The sequence below is a fragment of the Symphodus melops genome (assembly GCF_947650265.1).
Source record: "Symphodus melops genome assembly, chromosome: 6".
Classification (NCBI taxonomy): domain Eukaryota; kingdom Metazoa; phylum Chordata; class Actinopteri; order Labriformes; family Labridae; genus Symphodus; species Symphodus melops.
The window spans coordinates 15,688,160-15,711,859 of record NC_136696.1 but is presented as its reverse complement, the minus strand read 5'-3'; the positions used below and the strand labels follow the sequence as shown (position 1 = coordinate 15,711,859).

Below are 23,700 nucleotides of genomic sequence, written 5' to 3'. Positions count from 1 at the left end.
AAGGAATCCTACATTTTTACAGCTGATTTCCTGATGGTTTAAAAAGTAGGGGGATAATTAAAAGCTGAGAACTCTCCCTCTAGAGAGGAACTGCAGAGTAATTTGTCCTTTGGTGACAGAGATCTAAGAACTTTCTTTTGTAGGGCAGCTGTAACAGGCTGATTCAATCAGTGCCCTCCTCTATCAGGGGGCTTCCTTTATCTGCTCTTACAGCTGTTCTTTCAGGAGATCACAGAGTTGCATACCTCAGTGAACGCACACGTTCTTGTTAAATCTCTGAAGAATTGCATGGCAATGTTGATGCAAACAAATACATTGTAAATCAATGGCTAACTACTTTACACCAAATTTCTCATTCAACTTGATCAGAGCCTGTTTAGAAGTGGTCTGTCAATGCAAATATGGAACATAAAGACATGTCAGCATAAGAAATTCCAACTTAAATGTCAAGGTGACAGGTCTTAAAGTTTTACGAGTGTCAGTGGATTTAAAGTTCAGCAGTACATGACCAGGAACGCTTACTATATCACTGTTTTAAGATCAGGAGAAAATCTCAGACTCTTAATGGGTCGATTTAAAGGGCCGTCAGATGCCCCTTTTTCAGTCAAGTGACCAAAAACAATACAACAGGGATGATGTGCTTTTATCCTGATTCAATTTTATCTCGATTCCTCGGTTATTTTTCCGACTGTCTATTTTTACAGCAACACTTTCCTTGATAGGTTGTGTTGTACGGCTGTCAAGCTAGAGAGAGGTTGTCCCAGGGTTGTGTATGCCTCTATCAAGCACTCAGCTGCAAAAATCCAGGTGATGTGTTCCCCTCAAATGTACCTTTACTGTGACAAGCATCTGTTTTCTTTGTTACGTACTGTAGGCGACGAGTCACACCCCCAATCAATGACTCCACATAAACCTACACGTGTGCATTCTTGTTTCTTTTCATTTTTGGCAGCATTTTTGTTCCCAGCACATTAAAGTTGACAGTTTTCGAAATAAACCGTGCTAGGAGGACACTAGCTTGGAATTTATTTAGGAATAGTACCTATGAGTCAATGTCATACATTATAAGTGGGATTTCAATCATCTGAATTAAAGGAGAGGCCTAAGTCCAGTGTTTTGCACAATCACAGATAGATGTAATTTTTACCCTGCATCCAGACAGAATGTGTCAAAAAGAAAACAGAGAGCGAAATGTAACATTAATCCTTGATGTCAGGGGGGGGGAACTGTGATTTAATTGTTGTTTAAAGTAAAGGCCAGAGATAGAAATGACACTTAAGAGAAATATTGAAGAACTTCTTCATGCAGACAGCAGAGACAAGTCTCAGAACAGATGAAAGTTTGTTCATCCAATTGCTTAAAGAATTGATTAGGAAGGACCCACTGCTTATATCGAGGCCCTGGCCACTGCGACAGGAGGCTGGATGGCCAGCATGAATCCCACTGGGTCAGTGCCAGAGCAGTACCCACTGTTGTCACATTGTGCGGTGACAGAAAACAGACCACACTGGTGAGCTGACTAAATTATCCCCAAGTCATTTTGAACCACCTATCAAGAGCTGCTGCTGAATGGGTAATTGTTTGTGAGAGCAGACCTGGAAAGCTGAAGGACAGAGACTGAAGCATCTGGACTGCATTAAAACAACAGGGGAACAGGGTCAATTCACCGGGACATTCATTAGGCAAGCTGTGAACCTGCTGTTTGCATTGCTAACGTGTGGGGCTGCATCTTGTTAGCAGGATATTGTCCCCGCAGCACCACACTGATGCTGAGATTAGTGGCAATTTTGAGCACAGTTTCAGGAAGCAGAGGCTGGAAAGTCTTATTGTTAATGCTTCAAATGCTCTTAATGCCGGAATGGAAGTACCTTACGTATTTCACACAGCAGGGACGAGCAATAAAAGGCTTTGGTGGTGCAATTCATTTGGAGACAGGAGCTAATGCATCTGTTAACATTTAAATAAAACACCCTATTTGAAATCTATTAAAACTGCAGTTTGCAAATGAGCCTGCGCCAGAGCTCTGAGGAATTCTTTTCCCATGGAAAAAAAAGTTGACAGGGCGATCTGTTGGGCAGAGAGCAACAAAAGCTGACCCCAGATTAACCAGCATAATGTAAAGCAGCTGCTGCTGCTTTATCAGGAACCCACCATGACCTCTTCCTCTGAGCAGTGCTGGAGCATCAAGAACAAAGAGTGTATATGGGGTCGTGACATGTTCCTGACTGTACAGCGGCACTCTGACCTGAGCAGCCTGACTGCATGCTGTGTATTTACTCTACAGAGACACTGAGCCGGGTTGAAGGGGGGGGGATTTACAAACTGCTCTGTGATTGATTCGACAAAGTAGGCGTCGTAAATATCAGGATAAATCATGATCGACGGTCTGTCCTGTGACGGCTTGAAAACTGTCAGAATGATGGACACTGGTCAGTCAAACGCATGATGCCAAACAGAGTACAATCGAAACATAATAACCTGTTTTATTAGCTGACGGATTAATCACATGTTGGTGAAGTGCAAATTACTGGAGATGCCAACAGGCGAACACAGCTTTGTAGATCATGTCAATGAATTCTACAGAACAATCTAGAACTAAAATGGTTAATGATGTAAAAAAAAAAAAGTGTGTTGTGAAAACTGAAATGTGCAAAAACTGTGTTTGCTGACGCATTTATCAAATTCAAAACATCTCTTCAGGAATATATTGACTATTTACTTAGGCAGCTAAAAAAGGGTTAGGGTTAAGGATGTTAAAAAAGAATGTAAACTATTCATCAAGATTCATGATTGTTATTTTAATACATAAGGCTTCTATTATGCTTTATTCAGTCTGAGGCACTGATATTTATTATCGTTTATAATAAATCGAATAACCAAAACAAAATAATATCATCATAAATAGAATTCATGTCACTGTAATGTTCCACATGTTTGAAACAGGTGATGTGTATTTAGGCATCCATGCTGCTATGATATGCTCTTGAGCAATGTGGCACTAACACTATTGCAAAGCTGTTATCTCACTTGACAATGCTGTCATTTTGAATAACTTCAAAGAGGTTGATTGGACCTCCAGACATGACAGCTCATAAATAATTAAACATGGTTTGCTCTGAGTGTTGCTTGGCCCCTTAGCAAAAAATTACATGACGACTTTATCCCATGTGATTTCTAACCGGGCTGAGCCGGCAAAGCCAGTCAACATAAACAGCTTATAGACTAGGTGTGCCATTAAATAGTGTTCCAGCACACAAAACCGTCCAGTATGGTTTGTGTTAAAGCCGGGGGAACAAAAGCAGAAAGAAAAGCAGATGCAAGCTCGACTCTTTGAACCCATGATCCGCCTTGATAGGCGCATAATGAGAACCAGAAGAGTGTTCACACTATAACACATACAAATCCCCATTCATTATTCATGGTAGATAAGCCTCTTCATGAAGTCATAGGCGAGGACCAAAGGGACAGAGAGGACATGAAAAGGAGGGAAAGTTTGTCAAGTTATATGTAGCTCTTGACTGCCTACACAACTGAAGTTCAGACATGCAAACTGTCAAGCTAGTCGACATCCAGTTAAGACAGAGCGGACCAGAAACCATGACCAGACCAGGCAGTGTCTGCTGTATAAAGTTCAGATCCCTGACGCCTGCAGCTCTGCCTTCTGCTTTGATACTGTAAACACAATGTGACAAAGCCCTTCTGCGGAAGGCTGGAATATGTCAGGGTAGCAGAACCAGCAAGAACACAGCAAGACAAACTCTATTAGCAGGCCCTGCAAACACTCATCCGGTATAAGAAGTTTGTTTTTTGGCCTATATTCAAAACTAAACACACACACTTTTACAGACTAATGTCTTGCAAAGTGTGTCAAGGAGAACAGTCTAACCTTCTGCCATGTAAATTATGAAGTCAAGATGATCCCTTGACTTTAACAAGATCCGTCTAATGACTCCTTGTTGAGTTTTATACCTGTGTTGTAAAAGTTGTGCAACATCCTGCATGACTCAGCACAAAGGTCAGAGACAGAAAAAACAACCTTCTTTGTTTTGGCTTTGGGATACTAAATCCATATCACATACACTCTGCCCAGTAGGTTTGCATCATGTCTTCTGACCGCATGCCCTGGAAGCAAACCTTACCGTCCAACTGGGAGAAACGAGAAGGTGAGACGTCTTTTCAGTGAGTGACTGATGAGGTGTGTTGTTGTGAAACACTGCGTCGGGGTCGAGCTGTGTGAGCTTTGTTGATGCTGACAGGTGAGAGCGATTACCTGTTGGTAGAGGTCCGACATCGGGGAAAGGTACATGCTCAGACAGAAAAGACCTGCTTGAAAGCTCGCCCGGTTTAAAGTAAGTTAGAACTGGAAGTTGTCTCCATATCTATTAAAGATTACACAGCCAGAGATTTGTCAACAAAATCTTCTCTGTTGTTAATGATGCCTGAATGTGAGTCACTAACTGCAGTTTAATCATTAAACGCCCGCATTGATCTTCGCAATTAATCATTTTGTTAAATTTACCATGGAGAAACGCACTAAACAGATCTTAATCTATTGTGTCATCCTAAATGCACTGGTGCATTCTCTAAAAAAAAACGACATACTGTAAATCCTGATGCACAGATACCGTGTGAATAGGCAAGTACAATGTCAATATGGTGCAAAACGTATTAGAAGAGTGAAATATGGCGAGTGCAAGCTCACTGAAAAACACATTATATAACAGTAATAACTGTCAGTGCAGTGAGACTGTGTAAGTCGCAGCACAATAGGCTTGTTCATTTTGTAATTACGTCTGACCTGTAGGTACTCGACAGGGCCGCGCTGATGGAGCTGCCATTCACCGTGTGGATTTACATGGATTTGAAAACATTATGCTGTAGACAAACACCATTTCACCCGTCCAAATTCTTTGAGCTCTTACAAAGGACACACATGAGGTGCATTGATATTCACTTAACATGCAGAAGTTGATCAACAAGGAGACAACTGGAAATTGCTCAACCGGTCAGGCAGGACAGAGGGAGAGTTTGACAAATCGCAGTTCTTCCTGTTTATGTTTACCGTCTGTAATAAATGAGTTCTCAGATTAGACAGTTGTACTCTGAACAGCTTTTCACTTGCAACAGAGATAAAACACATCAGGAGGAATTCGAAGTCCAGCTTACCCCCCCTCCAACCTCCAACCTATACAGTACATATATGGGCTTATTGTAAATTAGCACATCGACTAAGCAAGTCCCCATACTGAGTACAAAGATGTATTTATGTGCTTCAAGTTGTGAAAAAGTCAGAGTTTGCTTCGGCTAAGGCATTTAAACACTATGATTATCAAGGGTTAAAGACAGTCATTTGGATAATATTAAGTCTGCAACTACATTTTGTAGTTGAAATTATTCTCTGTATTTTAATACAAATACATTTATTGTACGACCACTGCTTAGCAACCGTCACCTGGGGGATTATCTCTTTATAACAAACTTTATAAACAGTTGCTTGTGACCTGGTGCACAATATACATACAGTATAAGGTTGTGTTGCGTGTATTGTAGGGACAATATTGAGTATTGATCGTTCACAAAGAACAGCTGTGCATATATAATACATCCATCAAAGCCCAAAAGGGAAGCAGCAAAGTTGACACCATCCTTTCTTTTCAAACCAAGACCAGCCCAGTCTACGACACTAGCTTGCACTTATTTGGGTGATGTAATCATGTGATCAAGCGATGACCTCCATGTGACATCATTTAGGAGAAAAATCCAAAACATACTTGGCGTGTTGCTTGTAATTAAAAAAAAGTTGGTCAGACTTACTGTAGGGGAATGAGAGGCGTGGAGTGACATCGTTTTCCGTGAAGGCTGTGTGAAGGCAACAGACAAGCAGGACAACATAGGCTGGGAGATGGAGCCAAGCCATACTCATTGTCCACATGCCTCCCCTCAGGACCGCCAGCCAACTCGCAGTGTTTGCCTTTCAGGATTTAAGGGAATTCATGTAGCTCGCCTTTTTTTTTTTAAGCCTTGTTTGTTTTCCTTCTGTCCATGCAGTTCCAGGCTCCTCGGATGGCAGGCCTTTGCACTCCTTCAGGCCTGTAGACGACGATGCTGGTTTGAAGTGACGGCCAGTGACCTCAGCACAGGACAGAAAGCCTCCACCAGTCAGCCTCCATGCATACGCGACAGCACAGGGCTTTAACTGTGATCTGCAAAGATGACAGATTAACATTTAGTTTGCTTTTATAAGAAAATGTATACTGTATGCTAAAAATACTTGTTCAGCATTAACACTGCTCAATGGTTGTAAATTGTCACGGTGACTTCCTAAAAAATGGGTACACTATATTAGCAGCATCTTTTACAGCTGCAAGGCTTCCACAAAAGTGTCTGTAAAATGTTTTTTCTTGTCATTGACGGTCTGAAGAGAGATTCATTCCTTCTGACAAAATGAGATATATACAAGACCCACATGATGAAATCACAGTCTGCAACCTCTGTTTGCAAAGCTTAAGTTGACCTTAGCACTCAACACGAGAACTGAGGTTGCATGGTGCTGTTCATTGCTGTTTGTTTTTCTTCAGAGGGGTTAGGAGTCAGTGAGTATTAGCAGAATACTACACGAATGAGCTTTCCACGACGCTCAGGTCAGCTGAATCTGATACTATCAAATACTGACGAACAACCTTGTGCTTCAAAAGCCTTTATCTCCACATCTGAACAGCTCGTACCTGCTCTATTGTGCTCTGCACAGGGAAGAAAAGAAGGGAGAGACTTATTGGAAAGCTTTCTTAAAGCTTTAAGACAATGAAATGGGGTGACACCCAGTTAACTGCTCATATTACAGGAATTACAGGACTTTCTGCCCCACTGTTTCCTCAGTTGAACCCTGGTGTTGAGAAATGGTGTTTATACATTTTAACCACTGATAGTTTAAAATGTTTGGATTCCCACAGGTTGTACAAGGATTTTTGGTTTTGCCAAGGATTATTTTTTTTTTTTAGATAAAAGTCTGTGAAGCTAAAGGAGATTGGTTAGATTTGTTTTAATACAGTAGTCCTGCTGTTTCCTCCTCTCATCAAAACTGATCCCTGCAGTGCAAGGAGTTGACACCAACTCTTTATCCATCTTTAACCCCATAAAAAGGACGGGTACAAATACAGATTTTCAAAATTAATACAGAAAGTTAATTCAACAGGAGAGCTTACAGATCAAAAATTTTTTTAGTTTGTTCGTCTCTTGCGTTCTGTCCAGAATTGTAAAAGTTGAAAATGATAATCAATGATATCTGAAGAATATATAATTGTAACATACAGGCAGCATACGGTGACTCTTAATGATCATGATGACAAGAGCAGATGAGGTTTTACTAAGCCTTTCCTTTCAAAAGCTGCAGTCTGGGTCACTGTCTGACTTTGTGTGTGTGTGTGTGTGTGTGTGTGTGGTGATGCCCCCTGCCAGCAGCTTCCCCGATGTCAGTGGACTGTAATATGTAATAGACATCATTAGTGTGCTTTGTGTGGAACGGTTCAAAGTGAGACACCACTTGACCGAGAACCAGTGAAGCTAACATTAATTCTGGGTTCGTGTGGCAGTCAGAAAAAAAAAGAGGCCCCACATGCATCGAGATGAATCTGACTGAGGTACGTGGAGGGAGCTCGACTCGGCGTGAGCGAGAGAACAAGGACTCCTCTGACAGCGCAGAAATCTATATGCAGCGCCGCACTCCACTGCTCTTCTCTGCGTGATGCATAAACTGAATCATCCCTTTCACTCCCTACACAGACGTGACAGTGTGCTCTGGCTGTGGATGATACTCTCCCATCTCGCTGTCTATGATCTCCTCTTAAATCTTCCTGGAGTTTCCCCATACACTCCCTCCAGCCACACATCAAGTCTGACACAATCATCGCACATGTCAAACTCTTAGCACAAAATACGACACACTGAGGGTCAGAAGCATACGTCTGGTTTTATTGTCTTCCACAAGACTAAGTCACTACCTTCAAGGGATTATCGATGCGTTTGTTTCTCTGTTGAATAGTTCACAACTTTACATTAACAACGGACAGGATATTTACCACTGCTCTTCATGTCTGTGTATGAAACAGTTGCCTCCAACCTGAGAGCCTGATTGGACGAGAGGCATCAAACAAGCAGCGATATATAGAGTGTAATAAAGGTGGGGCAACAGGTGTATGAAAGAAACACTCCAGAACTTGAATTGGTTTTTTTTGGTTTGTTTTCCACCCAGAAATCTTTTAGCATACGCCGAGTAGTTTTTAGAGTCCTGATGAATGTCCATAAGCTTCCTGACGATCTGTGTCAAACAGCATGACCCCCTCCATCAATCAGAGGATTAGGTGATCCGTCATGTGTTAGAACAACAGGCATGTAACTGAGGGCAACTCAGAAGAATGAATCAACAATATCAATCTGAGCATCTCCTACCTGGATTATACGGGACAGTAAGTGAGGATGACAAATGAAGATTTCCAAGAGGGGCTGATTTGACACTTAAAAATCACCTAGGTAAATAATCAGGTGAAACACAGAGTTGTCAGTATTTGACTGACAGTACAGAGGCAATTAGCCACTCATTTATATAAGTAATCATTAGCAATACAATTGACTGCCATTCAAGGGCATATAATTACTTTAGGTGGGAGAGCAAATTGAATAAAGCTTTCCTGGGAGAAGGGAGGAGCTTCTATGTGCAAGAGATCTAATTCATTCACACACGCATTATGGTGAAGAGATTAAAGTGATTAGTCCAAGTTATTATAACTTATACTATAATACTATAACTATATTAAGCGTCCTTGTAAAGTGTAAAGAGCATTCTTCTGGGCGTTTTTTTTTTTTTACCCAGTAAAATCTTTCAGAGCAAAATCATTGTCAACAAGAGAGAAAAAGTTGTATATTTAACCCAACAGGAAATTCCCAGCCCTCCACACCAGTCATTTCCAGTAGTATAACTCATGGTGAACACTAAAACGATCACTATATATCACTGAACAGCAAAGACCATCCAATGACAGCACTGCTTCTACGACTGTGTGTGTTATAAATAGCAGCAGTGCGTACTGCTGAAACAGGTGGCACCAACATTAGCATTGACATCTGAGAAGAATGGGAGGAGTCAAGGCTTGCTGGATTTCAAACACAGCCTGTTGACTGGAAAAGTGTTGATGGATAAGTACGACCTCTTGGCATGCCTGTCACCTTATGTGGCCACCTTGTACACACACACACACACACACACACACACACACGTACACCTACGTACACAGGCCAACTACATCACAACAGTCAGACAAACCATGTCACATGTTCCCAGATGTGGCCTTCAACCTGTTACCAGCACCACTCCCCCCCCCCCCCCCTCCTCCACACACACACACGCACACCTCCACATCTCTAAAAGACTCTCAGATGTGTGAAGGAGCAGATGTGAGAAGTGGAGGGCATTGTATGTCAGAAGAGGCTTTAATGGACACAAGGACACAATGTTAAGAGTGGCTGTTCATCAGCAGAGTGGTGGTGTGGGAGTGCAGCGTAGAAACAGCTCGACACGCACCTTTCTGCCTCCTCTTCTTATCTCTCGACCACTCATCACATTTTTCAGATGTCTATCTCCTGTGTAAGACAGCGCAGGAACCGTAGCAGAGGTCAGGTATAAGTTCCAAAGAACTCTGTGACAAATCCAAATGACAGGAAACTTTATTCAGGCATAAAATTACAAAATACTGAGATCAAGGTTGAACGTCATTAAAAATAGAGGAAATCTAAAAAATAATCACTATCCTGTATAACTTCCAAAAAAACCCACAAAAGACTCCTCCCATCACTCACCACCTTCACAAAATCCCTAAAAAACTCACCTCTTTCACCTCGCCTACAAGCACTATCAAACTCAATTCTCACCCTTCTTCTTTTATTTCTTCCTTGTATTGTTATAAAGCATTATTATTATTATTATTATTATTATTATTATTATTATTATTATTATTATTATCATTATCATTAAGTAATAAAGCACACAGTTTTGTGAATAGATGAAAACACTAATTGAGTAGCTCGTAGCTCCTAACAACTTACGAGGGACTTTAGAAAGATACAAATTGATTCACAAATAGCTTAGGCACCCCGTAGTGCTCCCCATTCAATAGTTATTCAGAAGTCTGTATTTCTAATGAGGTGACTCAAGTCGGAGGAGAAATTCCCTCTCTTTCCTGCCCGATCCATTTAAAGCCCAATCCTTAGACCCAGCAAAGAATAATTAATGGCTCATTTTTCCCTGAGTGAACCATACAGCAGTAATTATGACCATATGCTGTTCCAAAGACTTTTAATTGCCTAATTAAAATGGTATTTAACTATTGAACAGAGATAGGGGAAAATTTGAACTTCAGGTTCAAGGGAGTTGGATTCATCAAGCCCACTTCTCCTCTGGAGAATGTGACACATGGTCAGAGGTTGAGAATTTTATCACAAGCGTTGACTTCTTCGAACATCCCCAATTTAAAGTTAAGAATGTATTGATAGATAACAGAAACACACACAGTACTGCTGTGAAAGTGGATGAGCACATTTCATCATCCCAGTCTTTGAAACCCATACAAGGGTCTAAATCAAGCCCGTTTCAGGAGTGAAACTATTTGAAATGATATTCCATTTCATTCCATTTCCCCTCTGTGCAAATTTCCATAGCAGATGTGGAGGCAGCAGAAGCAGCTTGCTGATGAAATGTTAAGTAGCAGAGCAGGCTCTGAGGCTGGGGCTGCTTTAACTATCAGGACCTAAGTGTGTAAAAAAAAAAAAGAGCAGAAAGGTCTCCGTGGCATGAACACAAAAGGACATTGAAGCGCAAAAAGGACAGAGTACTTGAGGTATAGGAGCTAATACGCTTATTCACATTTCTCACTTTGTATTTCTAACCACTTCATCATATTCTCAAATGAAGCTAGAAGTCACCTTAAACATGTTTTGTATTTAAGGATAAGGAGATTTGTGTCTTCTCCCTCTGTATTTATTTCACTTTTCAACAATCTAGTGTTTTCTGAACAAAGTGGAATTTTCTATTCCCCACATTCAATTTGGGCAGATGTCACATTTCTGGCTTAGGATAGGATCACTTATGTATTTGACAGTATTTAAAGTTCAGTCGTTTTTATTCACCTTGTAGGCCTCAGGGCTATGATGGAAACATATTTAACAACAAATAGGTGGAATTCGTCATAAAAACTTTAATACAATCTCTGATAAATGTAACCTTACTTCAGTCTAACCTCACAAATACTTATGAGCAGAGTATATTCATTCTTTTAGAGTCTGGCTCTCCTTCTATTTTAAGCATTATTAATACAAAGCAGTGGCTTGCAGAGTCATGTACAGTTTAGTCAGGATCACTTTGTCAAAATGGAGATTTTGATGCAATTATTTAAATTTAGCCGTATGGCTCTGAGGGATCTTCCTGCCCTTCCACATGCTTACGTGGAAAGCATTAGGCAGGAACAGCACACATTCCTGTCCTTCCCGTGCATACAAGGAAAGCTATAAGGCAGAAAGATAAGCAGCACCCCCCCATGAGCAAGCATCAATGACAAGCATGACATTGATTAAGTCAGAATAGCATAAAAGGAGGAGCAGGGGAGGTGGAGGGATGCAAATGCGACATGGAGGGAGAAAAGAAGCATGTTGGAGCAGTTTAAATATGGCTGCATAAAAACTGTTTGGCCAATAGGATGCTTTCATCAGACCATCTGGCCATCAGCTGATGAGGGCTTGCGTGAGATCAGCTGAACCAGAACTCTGACACGATAATAGTGCATGACTCTGTGGCCTGCCTGAACTAACACAAGCCTCCATCAGAAACTTAATAGTAAATTGTGTAACAGTGTTCAGTTTGGGACCAGCCAAAAAGAAATGTGACCATTTGCAGTCCAGTCTACTAACAGAAGTTCATTCATCACAGACTTTTGTTATGAGAGATATAAAAACACAGTATTAGATAGTTCACTTCAGTGTTTTGAATATATGGAGGCCTGTTTTTTTTACGAGTTGTCCTGGCAGCTAAGAGACACAGGTGAGAAGCTGTTTGAGCCTTGGCTGCTGTAAGTAGGTCAGGCCTGCTGAAGCACTCACTTCTATACTCAATATCTTTTCTTGTTTGCCATATAATCACAACAGATTTTAGTGAGTTAAATAGGCCCCTATAGAGCGGGCGCTTGTACAGCATCCACATGAGACCTTTTCTTTAAAGTGTCACATTAGATGCTCTTAAGGACATGTGATTTATATGTTGCTTTTTCTTTATAAACTCAAATGCAAAGAGAGTTGTTGAGAATGTGCTTTAATGGATCTCGCCTCTCATTTAGGTATAAAATGATCTGAGCACAGAAATCAGCATAAGAGCAGACACTGTAACTGTCCAGATTTTTGTCAAGGATGATTAATCTACAAGGTAAAGAACTGCATCAACATTTGCTGAGCATGTAAATTCATGGACTACTTAAACATCAACAAAAATTTGAAATTGATTCGGCCGGTGTGGAATCCATGAAAGGCTGTAAACAAAGCAGCGTGGCTCTTCTCCCTTGATGTGCGCAACAAGAAGCTGCACGCATTCCAGTAGCTTAGAAGCTTAGACAGAAGCTCAGGCTACAGGCCACTGGGCAAGTGCTGCACACATCCATCACTGTGTGAGACCGATAAAAGGCTCAGAACGTCCGATGGTCCACATGTCCATCAACATCACAGCCCGCTGACCTGCCTTAAACACAACTCAAAGGGCTTTATCGGCCTACGAAGCGCTCTCACTACAACACACACGGTCAAACTTTTAGGTTCAAGTGGGGGGTTTTTTGTAAGTAATGCAAGAGAACATGAGCGCCTTAAAAATATATGGAGGAATCATTGATATCAATATGTCGAGCTCCTGAATGGTTCCAAAGTGCACCAACTTACATCCAAATTAATTAGCAAGTAGTTAACTTCTTTACTGCTCTTACTGACTCATTGCTCCACCGTTGGACATCCCCTTCACCTGTAGTTCAGTGGAAAAGCACCATTGGAGAGATTTTATATTTTTATTACTCATCTCCTACCAACAAAGGACCGACAAAACCAGGACATGTCATATGACAATATGTCAGAGACTCAGCCTCTGACATCAACTAAATAACCTCTTTAGCCCAGTTAGCTGGGCAGCTAAGAACTCTGGAAAGCGGTTTGTTGCTTATTTTGCTCTTTTGAGCAGCTTGTGACCAAATGAGTGTTTTAGTATTTGGCAGATAGTTGAGAAAAAAACATGTGTTTTTTTACACTTAAACATAAGTAAGTACAGAGACTAACGTATGCATGCAAGTGTTAAAAGCTTGATTTTCAATGTTCAGTCATCTATTGGATCTCTCTTTTGAATATGAAACTATTGACAAATGTTTAAAGGCAGTTGTCAATTTGACCGATGATGCCTCGAGCTCAGGTAACATATCTGACATCCAGCTTGCAGGAAGCAGAGAGAGGTTTAACATTCATAAACATGTTGTGATATAGCTTGAGGGGAAAAAAAACTATTATTAACTACTATGAAGGAATTTGAATGAAGCATTAGTAAGTCTTGCCATTTAACATACCCTTGTTTCCTTTTATGAGATATAACAGTATGTTAAAAGACATCAAAGAGGGATTCAGAGTATGCTCTTTGAACACAAAGAAAAAAAGAATGTGACAGTGCAGACAAGGCTGACTGATACTCTCACATCGCAGTTTATAAGATTAGAAACAAATTATTAACCACTAATACGGGAGTGACATGTACTCTGCTCTACTTTGACCCAGGTAAAAGTCAGACAACTTATCAACGATTGCAATCTTTCCATCATCGATCTCATCAACAGGGACTAATGCTGCTTCTGCTCAGAGAGTTATACATATTTGATTTCCCAACACAGAAAAAATCTGATCACCCATACTATATTGAAAGCCCAAACAGACAGAAAACATACCTTGAGTTCTGTAAGAAGTATACACTACCCGCTCAAAAGTTTTGACCAACCTGATTGAAATGCATGTTTTTTTTACTTAAAGAGGTCAGAAGAGCTCACAGGGCATCTCTGTTTCTTTCTCTCTCTTTCCCTCTCTCCCATTGGCGATCTATCTAACTCCCTCTGTTATCTAATAATAATATATACAAATAACTAAAAAGACAGGACGTTCGTAAACAGAATAATAGAATGTGCGTTGCATCGGTCAACACCATCCATATTTCTGAAGTGTATCAGTTAAGATATTAAAACTCAGCGGGGGGAATAAAAGCTGTGTCAGCGTAAAAGTTTAAGTATTTGGTGCCTTTCAACAGGGCTGTGAAGTAGCGTGATTTTAAATGAAGCTTCATTTCAGAAATCGGGCCACTGGATAGATTCGAGGATTCATTGTTTCAGCCTGAAGCACAAGTCAAACTTCGATATGACCTTTTTATCCCACAAACAGACCACATTAGAATATGTTTGTAGGGGGGAGGCTTCCCCCTTTTATGTGGGTTCTCAGAGTGGGGCAGCTGCCCCCCACATGCAGTGACCTCACTTAGCAAAGATCAATAGAGAGCTGCACATTCCTCTCTCCAAGTCTGCATGAGTTACTCGGGCCTTGGTATCTCAGTCATCCAAGCCATCTCATGAGTCCTTTAGCGTGCTGATATTTGGAGTAAATTCCAATCATTGACATTCGACATCCAAGACGACTAGGTTTGACCTTCAAGGTCAACACATGTGGTAAACAATACATGGGAGATGAACTGTTGTCAATCATGAGTATCACGCTTTATGCTATGCTAATTCAGGCAGTCAAGGGCAAATCTGTCGAGTCAGCATTGTTTATTCTTTTAGGTCTTATTCGAGAAAATATTTAAACCTTACATGTTTTCCCCTTGCCCTTTTTCCACTTTCTCTAACAACAGCACTGTACAACAGCCGAGCATGCAGCAAAAATGATGGGGCCCACATTGAACTCCAGGCTAGATGATTAAATGGCTGACTGACTCTTCAATTTAAGCAGACAAGCATAATAAGGGGATTAGCAACCTATCAGATGACAGAGTTCAGTGTGCTTGGCTGCAGGTATACAGGCAGATATCCTATTTCACATGATTTGCTAATGACTGCAGCTAGAGTAAATGAGTTCCTTTCTGTTTAAGTTATAAGTCAATAAATAAAATAAAAAGACTTGAGATGTAGAAAATGAACCAAAGTTCAGGACATTCTTTCGCTCTTAAACGTTTGTTTAAATGATCAAGGCTTCCGAAGAAGACTTGAACTCCACGCTCTTTTGTTTGCAGTGAACAAACGCAAACCGGGTCGATTGCGCGTGAGATGCAATCAGAGCCTCGACACGTCCGCACAGCACCCAGACCCCTATAGCTGGATGTGTGGAGGTGGAAGCTGATGTCATGGAGAGATGGAGGTGAAACGATCTCTCACTAGAAAGCCGAGCCTCTTCGCGGCGGTATCAAAGCACATAGCATAGCCCTCAGAAAACTTCACCCACTTTCTCACACGCGAGAGGAAAGACTGATCAACGATGTTGCAACCACACCGAGGAGAGCTGATTTTCGTCAGAACAGTTTACTGAGAAAAGGGAACAAGTGGTTCGGGCGAAGCAACTGAGTCATGTTAACAAACATCTATGTTCTCACAGTGAGGGGGCGGAGGATGTCATTTATCATATTATTTAGATGTGAGGTCAGTGACTTGACACTTAAGCTGGGACCGAATCGATGGACTTGTTTTGCTTTTATGACAAACAAATGTGGAAAAACTACGAGTCTGTAAACACTGTTTTTCTCAAAACAGGAGATCTCAATACATCTGTGATTTACAAGGGATTCTTATGATAGTGTCATGAAGTGTCATGCAAAAAAACATGACAGAGCGTGAGCGTTATGTCTCAATAAGGACTCTTTCGCAGTGACTTCTGGGTATTTCTCAAAGGATCAGTAAAACGATTCTTCGACTGTTCAGTCGCGTGTGTCAAAAAGACAGATTCTCTTTGCTATTGAATTGCGTGTATGCCTCCCTCTGCTACCTAAAGCAGCACCGTTCACTGACCAGAGCAGGAGTCATTGGGGGAGAACAAAAAAAAAAAGCAGGGAAAAGTCACAGTTATGTGCGCTTAAACTGCACCTGCATTCTGAACAATTTTCATCCTCTCCAGATGTCTAGAGGCCTCGCTCGACCAAGCGCCAGCACATCTATTACTGTCTCCTCGGCTGGCCCGACTCTAGTGGATAACTGCCAGTAAAGAAAGAAGAGATGCAGAGGGGATCTGAGCCCTGCAGCCACTCCGCGCTGTGCAAAAAAAAAAAAAAAAAAGTGCTGAAGGAGGCCAGAAGACGGTTTGTGTGCTGTGTCTTAATATATCACATCTTCACTCCGTTCTGATGAATTATTCACACGGCGCTTTCTACAGTGCCTCTCACCTAAAACATCTGCCCCTGCCAACCCGTCTGCCAGCTCTGGCTTATACTCTCCATCTCTTCCACAGGAAGCTTTTAGTCTGCTGCCGTCCTGTGGTCTCTGTTACGTCGAACCCCCTTCCTCTATCTCTGTTTCCATCTCTTGGACTGGAGGAATAAAGATGAAGCTACCATGTCACAGATCTGTCCGTAGATGATGATGAAAAAGGAAAACAGGATCTTTTTTTTTGCTTCTGTGCAAGGATCTGTGTTATCATAGCTGGTCTGATCTCGAGGAGTGTTGCGTTGAACTTCCCGTCTCATGAAGACCGCGAGAAAAGCCATCAATCTGAATGTAATCAAGGGGCTTTTTCTTTCTGCATTCACACCACCAATAGGAGCTCTGATGAGGCATTAAACTTGCTGGCGGTTGGTATAGCAACGCAAACATACAACCCCATGATAGAGGTTGCCTTTGTGACCAAGCCAGCGCTATTTGCATCAAAGTTTACATAGGAATAGCTGTCCGACAGATGTGCTGAAACGCTTATTTTCAACAAGAGGCATCTTTTTTTTTTTTTGGAGTAAACTGCTTTTTTTCTTGAGGTTGTAGCGTACAGTAACACATATTACAACAGCTTGTTTACAGTGGGGCAATTAGACGCCTGTGATCAGAGTAACGGCAGGAATGTCTGAGGGGTCAGTGGCACCATTAGCCGAGTGAAGGGCACAACCTGGAATGCTCAAAGATATCAAATCACAGCGGTGGGGGAGGGACAGGCTGCTTAACAGGGCTCAGTTAGAGGCGGATTCCATTAATCAGGACTCCTCTCCGACTCATGTCAGGAAACACACGGACGTGTACGACCGCTAACAACAACCTGATGCGTGTTTGCTGTACGCAACACCTTATGGTCGTCCTTCAGGTCCCAGGTCAAACGTACACATAGCCGAGAGGATTCAAATAGAACTTTATTATTAAACGGAACAGGTGTTTGTTGGAGGCTGATGGGAACACACCCCTGAAAAGACAAGTTTGCGATTCTGACACCAGCACATGAGAAGCTGACACACACACACGTAAACCTAATCCACACGTTTTCCTGAGAACTTTTACATAACTTGAGTTAATATAAGATGCTAATGCTCCACGAGAGGCCTTCATGTTTGTGATTTGTTTTTGTGCGTATTCGTCAAGGGTTAAAAGTCAGAGCTTGGTTCCTCCGACAGACATGGGCCAAACACAGCGTCCTGGCCATGTTCCATGTCTTCAGTCATTTCCCACATCGTGGCACAGTGCTGGACTGGGAATAAACAGAGGAGCCCGCTGTGCTCCCAGAATGCATGTTTGCAGAGTTCCCATCAGTGAGTAGACAGTAATAGGACTCCCTGAAGGCCTGTATTTAACCTTTAGGTTACAAGTAGATGGCCACTCCACAGGCCGACCCTCCCCAACTCAGCGATTAACCCTTACTTACTCATTTAAGTCAGCACAAACAGAGATAAAGTCACTTTTTTGAGATCATATGATGCAAATGAAAGACTGAGGAAATACTGTCATTTGCTCTTTCCAAAGTTTAAAAATTGACTTTGAATTCTCGCCATTTTAGACCATGAAAAAAAGAAAAAGAAAAAAACATTGACAAAAAAATATTCAAGAAAACTGTCCAAACTGCTGATGAAGACCATGTGACAGGAAGACAAGACCTCATGTCAGATACGTTTAACTGACATGACTCAGTCCAACAACCAAACAAGATAAATAAAGCAGAGGACGACTGTCCTTCTTCATCTGCAGTCAACAAATTAACTTGATGGCAACAAAATAAGATTTCCTAAAAATAAAAAAAAATAAAAAAGAGAAATGGATACTTTCAATGCAAACCCTCTGAGTCTGTATCATTTTGCTGTCCTGCGGAGTAATCAGAAGAGACACTGCTGAAAGCATGGCTCTCGTCTTGAAAGGAAACACACGATTGTTGGCTCAAATTTAAAAACATACCTCGAGTTCTGCGAGAAATATTAGTCGGGGCTAAAAAGTTTGATCCAAATCAGAGCTTGTAACATCAAACACACTTTGCTTTAAGAATATTGTATTTGTTTCATTGGAAACAAAACCATATAGAGAGAAAAAGAAAAAAACAAGAGACCCAATGACAGGGAGAGAGTCAACCTGTCTAGATGAAGGAGAAGGATCAGAGTGGCCTAATGCTGGGAAAATGCCCTTGGGATATGCTGACAGAACGGAAACATGTGCATTGGGGCCGGCATGGGGGAATAAGCTGTGAAAAAAAAGAGTAGGATTTATTGTGTCATTGTCATTTCTCCTGTAAACACATTGAGTAAATTGCAACAAGTTGTTCGACAGACAGAAGCATCATTTTATCCTTCTGCTTAGTTTCCTTTTTTCGTAGACGTTAGACACAGCTGACTGCTCCAGCGACACTGTGCAGGCCTGATGTTCTGGCTGTCTCTGCGTACAACTACCGCCACATAAACTAGATTTGAGTCTAAAAGTCTGGATTGATAGTACAGGCACCGTGCTTTTACCAACACGCCGAAGCTTTTCTGACAGAGTCATACAGACGCTTCATTGTGAAGGCCGCCGGCGTCCAGAATGCGAACTGCCAGCTGTTTTCTTTGTGGATCAACCCGAAAGAAAACAGCAGGCCAAGGTCAGCACAGACTGGCTTTTCCCCTGCATCAGACGGATGAACATCCAACTACGAGGCCGAGAAAACAAAAAGTCTCTCCGTCACAGCTGAGACAGATAATATTCAGCCTAGAGTTGGTCTTTTTATTCAGGTCCCGTTGGCTTATTGTTCAAGAGAATCTGTGTCTGGAGGCGGGTTTCCATCCACTGATTGTTATGCACATTTTCATTATAAGTCGCTCAAGTTCGTTTTAGCCTTGAAGAAGTAAATCAATGAAAGCTAAATACAAAAAAAAAAGAGCAATAGCGATGAAATCACGAATTATGTAACCTAAAAAAATAGCATCATAAAAAAAGCCTCAGATGAATGCAGCACAATAAGAAGACTTTAACATTCCTGAATTCAGAACATGTATGAAAGCACGACTTTTACTCTTTGAGGTTCTAATGACACTTATTTAATGACACTACGATGTTGTTCCCCTGAAGCAGCTTTTCATGGAACCTGACTGTAGAAATGTAGCACCAGGGTCTGTGAACTTCGGCACATTCACTCCTAAAAGGTTTCAGCAGATGGAAACCTGCTTTTCTGACATTCTGGTCTGGTAGACTTTCTTCAGACCGAGCTGTTCTGAACCGCTGGAATGAAAACCTTAAGGGACAGCTTGGTTGGCTTGTGCAGCTGTACTGTTTGATGGACTGGCTTCTACGAGGCATGCAAGGCTCTCTTGATGACACGCTGCAAAGATGACAATGATTCTGATTTTCCACTTAGGAAACTAAAGAGGAACAACTTCCTATTCCAAAAAGGGAGTGCATTCAAGCAGGGTTTCATGATATCACACGCCAAATGCTGGTAAAGTTCTGAAAGTGGCTGGTTGGCTTCAGCCACAACAAATGACTTCATATTGGTCATATGTGATTTGGGAGTCCAAACACTTTTGTGTCAGTGGCTGACAGATGTTGACATTTGAAGAAGTTTGTGTCCTGTCCAATGGTAGGGCTGTGTGTCGAACCAAAACCTACAATTATACGGTGGTTATGATATAATATAAAACAATACCGGCTTGAGTTTTTTTTTTTTTTTCATATTAAATGTGAAGAAATGGCCACCATGTGCATGTTCATTTTTTCTTATCCCACTACACACTGATTGTCATGTAGAAAAATAAACGCTCTACATCCACTGCTTGTATCAGTAATCGGATTAAAATCATGCTTGTAAACAGATCAAAAAATAGAGAGAGGGTATCGATGTATTGAAAGATATTATGTCACCCTGCAAAGAACTGTCCTTCCTCTGATGGACGTGTCTGACAGGGACTTTATGGGGATATTAAACACCAAAGTCTACCTTCCACTGTTATATAAAATAATGTGAATTGTTTCGGTTTCAGTCTGTTTCATAAGCAGTTCAAAAGTCCTCACAGGAGCTTAACACTCGATCGACACAGGAGACGCAGCACGAGGGCTTTAAGAGTCAGAGATACTTGACTGTGCACCTTCAAACATAAGCAAAAATCTTACAATGACCCTCAATTCACTTTTGACAGACTTTTAAATTTCACTACATTGTCTATTACCTATGCTGCTAACAGTCTGCTATTAGTCTCCATTGTGCTGCCAGCAGTGTGTGGGAGAGAGATTTAACTTTCACACAGTCACACCTGATGCTTCTGTGTTGACGCCCCATCTCATCATGAACCCAAAAGTAGAGTCAAAACAAAAAATAGCCTCTCACATCCACATGCAGCGGAATCAGTGTTTATATTGACGTCATCGCTCTCACTAATAAACTTCCAGACGATGTGCGCCTGTGCACGGGCTGCCACAATTCACTCACTCCTATATCTGAGGAGAGAGGCCCCACTCCCAGCCACGGGATCACCCCTGATGAGCCTTTAAGCTGAAAAGAGTCAGAGCTGTCCTTCTTCTTTTTCTTCTGCATGCAGACACACAAACCAGCAAGTCCACACATATAACTCAGACAGCTCAAACATGGCCACACAGCCAGGTAAATAAGCTGTGTCTTCAAAGGAAATAAGTCCAAGACCAGCATCTCTTAATTGAAGGGTTCTTACACAAACACCCACAAATAAATGCACACACACACACACACACACACAGAGAAGTTCAGACTGGGTTTTAAATGACCCCCTTGCCCTGCTATCACCTTGCGATAAAGACCTACTGGAGAGGGAGGACCAACTGTTGCGTCTCAGCTCACACCCACTTATCCTTTAAAAGACAGAAACTAACAAGAAACCCCCACGCAGACGAAGTCATAAAAAGTTTATAGCCCTCTAACAGGGGGAATGACAGGTTATACTGGCATCATTTCAATAGGTAACCAGACCTGCAAGCGTACTCACATCAATGATTCATGAAGCCACGGCGCCACACAGTTAATGAACAGGAGGATGGTCTCTAATAACAGCACTACTTACACTCTGTCCCAGGAAATGAGAAGCTTCTGTGAAATGAAAGGGAAAAGTTTCCCCCCCCCCCCCAGGTGACAAAGATCAGAGCGATTCCTCGTCCAGGAAGTGCCAAAAGAAAATCCAAGAGAAAGGACAGTTTGAAAAGTTTTAGTACAGGCGACAGGTTTGAGCCAGCAGGTCCACACTCTCGCTCTCCCTGACACAGTGTTGTACTACAGCCTGCCTACAACCACTCAGCAACTGGAGCTCCTCCCATCACACGCTGTCAGAGGGAGAGAGGGAGGGAGGGAGTTAAGAGAGGCACGATCTTCACTCTTTTTTTTTTTTTTTTTTTTACTTTTACCAATGCTTTTTTTTTTTTTAGCAGCATGATAAACAGTTGAATAAGATCACAATATGATCCCATGCTTTTGAGGCTCTGTTTCAGTATGTTTTTATTCGTAGTATTTAGGCTGTTCTACTCAATAAGGAATTTATTTTGTCCTCCCCTCACACTTCAATGGGATTTGGCTTTATTTAAATTTCTGAAAAGGAATTTAAAAAAAAAAAAAAGCTCCCATCCTGAAACTTTCCAAGGCTGTCTAACTTTCTACATTGGAATAAATCACAGCAAACGAAGAGGCAAAAACTCATTCCAAAGTGACAAAAGTTAAAATATTCAATCAATAAGAGATCCCATGACTGAAGATTTGCTTACGTTTCTTATCAGACAGCCTCTGAGCTCCCCTGGGAGTACGTTTCCTTGTTCTGCAGATGTTTGACTCCCTGCCAGCTGCTTACTACCATATAAAGACTGCCTTTCATGATCGTAATTACCAGTAACTGCTGTACTTCAGGGTACAGCAAGTCGACCACATCTCTGTGCCCTACATCATGTTGACTTAACAAAATGTGTGTGTTCTGCTCAGGGAAGAAATGAACAAGTCGTTCATTTGTGTCACTTTAAACTCCACATTTCTTTGTAAACAGCTTCAAAATTTCAATTCTGGTATAAAAGATTGAAAATGTCACAATTTGTATTTTGTGTCTCCTGCTGATTGTGCCTTGTAAACTACAATCATGCACAGTACAGAGCTTTTTTTATTTGCAGACTTCAGCTGTACTCCAACAATGTTTCTTAAAAAAATATATTTTTTATTTGAAATGTTCTTCTAAATATTTTTTTCTTAATTTCAGCTGAATCCTTATAATAATAATAGACTAAATAACCTGATTGTTAAAGCGGCATTTTCAACACAGTTTCTTTACAGGCTCCACAAAAGCCACATAAACTCCAGTCAAGATGTGAAGACAAAGCCACAAAGCAGATCTAATTCTAAAAAAAAAAAAAAAAAGAATAATCACAACCCCGACAAGGACACAGTTTTTAGGCCAGGACACTGAAAATACAACAGGAGTGATGCAGCTTCTCAAAGGAGCCGTTTCATGGTATGTAAAGAGGACAGCTTGAATGAACCTCTTGCTCCTCCTTATTTTTTGTATGAGCAGAGCTTTGATTTCCTTTTTTGAACTCTGTGTTTGACCGCATTTCATTCAAGAGGGGGAAGTACACGCGCATGTAGATTTTTAAGTGAAATCATTTTATTTGCGGAAACAGATTTGTTACCAAATAACTTCACAAGACTTTTCCAAAAATATTTCCAGTGTAAATAGAGAGAGGTGTAAGACAGCGGGGTGCGAAGACAGGGACGCCGGTATCCAAAATAGCAGATGCTAATTATACACTATAGGCAACTGCTAAGGAGGGAGACGGGTTGCCAAGTTTGAGGTGTTGGGATTCTGAATGCCGGCTCAGTGTGTGCTGTGCAGAGTCAAGAGTCCAGGCGGTCACCTGAGACGCATTTAGGCCACAGCACGGACACACTGGATGTCTCATTTACAGCTTGTGTCAGTTTAAAATGCTGCAGGAACACACCTCTTGTTGAGTGGGACCACCTGTCACTGCCATGCAGACAACCTTCTGTAAACAACCACAGAACATAAAGAACCCTTGAGCCGACACCCATACACGTGGCTCAGATCAGTCAAACACATCGCGGCTGGCCATTCTCAAAGATTGGGTCCATTTTGAGTCCTTTTATTAATGATTGATTTTTGTTGCCTTTTTTGAGCTGTCATGACATTGGACTGAGTAAGAACTTAAGTTAGCATCTGAGGAA

The 23,700-nt window shown here is 41.4% G+C and overlaps 1 protein-coding gene across 3 annotated transcripts in view; it reads right to left on the bottom strand.

Moving 5' to 3' along the window:
- The window catches only part of sema4ba (sema domain, immunoglobulin domain (Ig), transmembrane domain (TM) and short cytoplasmic domain, (semaphorin) 4Ba), a 47,387-nt gene that overhangs the window by 17,301 nt on the left and 6,386 nt on the right, over nucleotides 1-23,700 (bottom strand). The window contains exons 1-2 of one of the 3 annotated variants that reach the window (XM_079345893.1): nucleotides 21,473-21,835; nucleotides 5,815-6,203 (exon numbers count right to left, since the gene is read on the bottom strand). In XM_079345893.1, coding sequence (XP_079202019.1) covers nucleotides 5,815-5,932 — 118 coding nt within the window. In that variant the 5' untranslated portion in view covers nucleotides 5,933-6,203; nucleotides 21,473-21,835. Of the gene's footprint in view, nucleotides 1-5,814; nucleotides 6,204-21,472; nucleotides 21,836-23,700 lie in introns of those variants that run through there. The other 2 variants (XM_079345891.1, XM_079345892.1) reach the window with 2 other exon arrangements.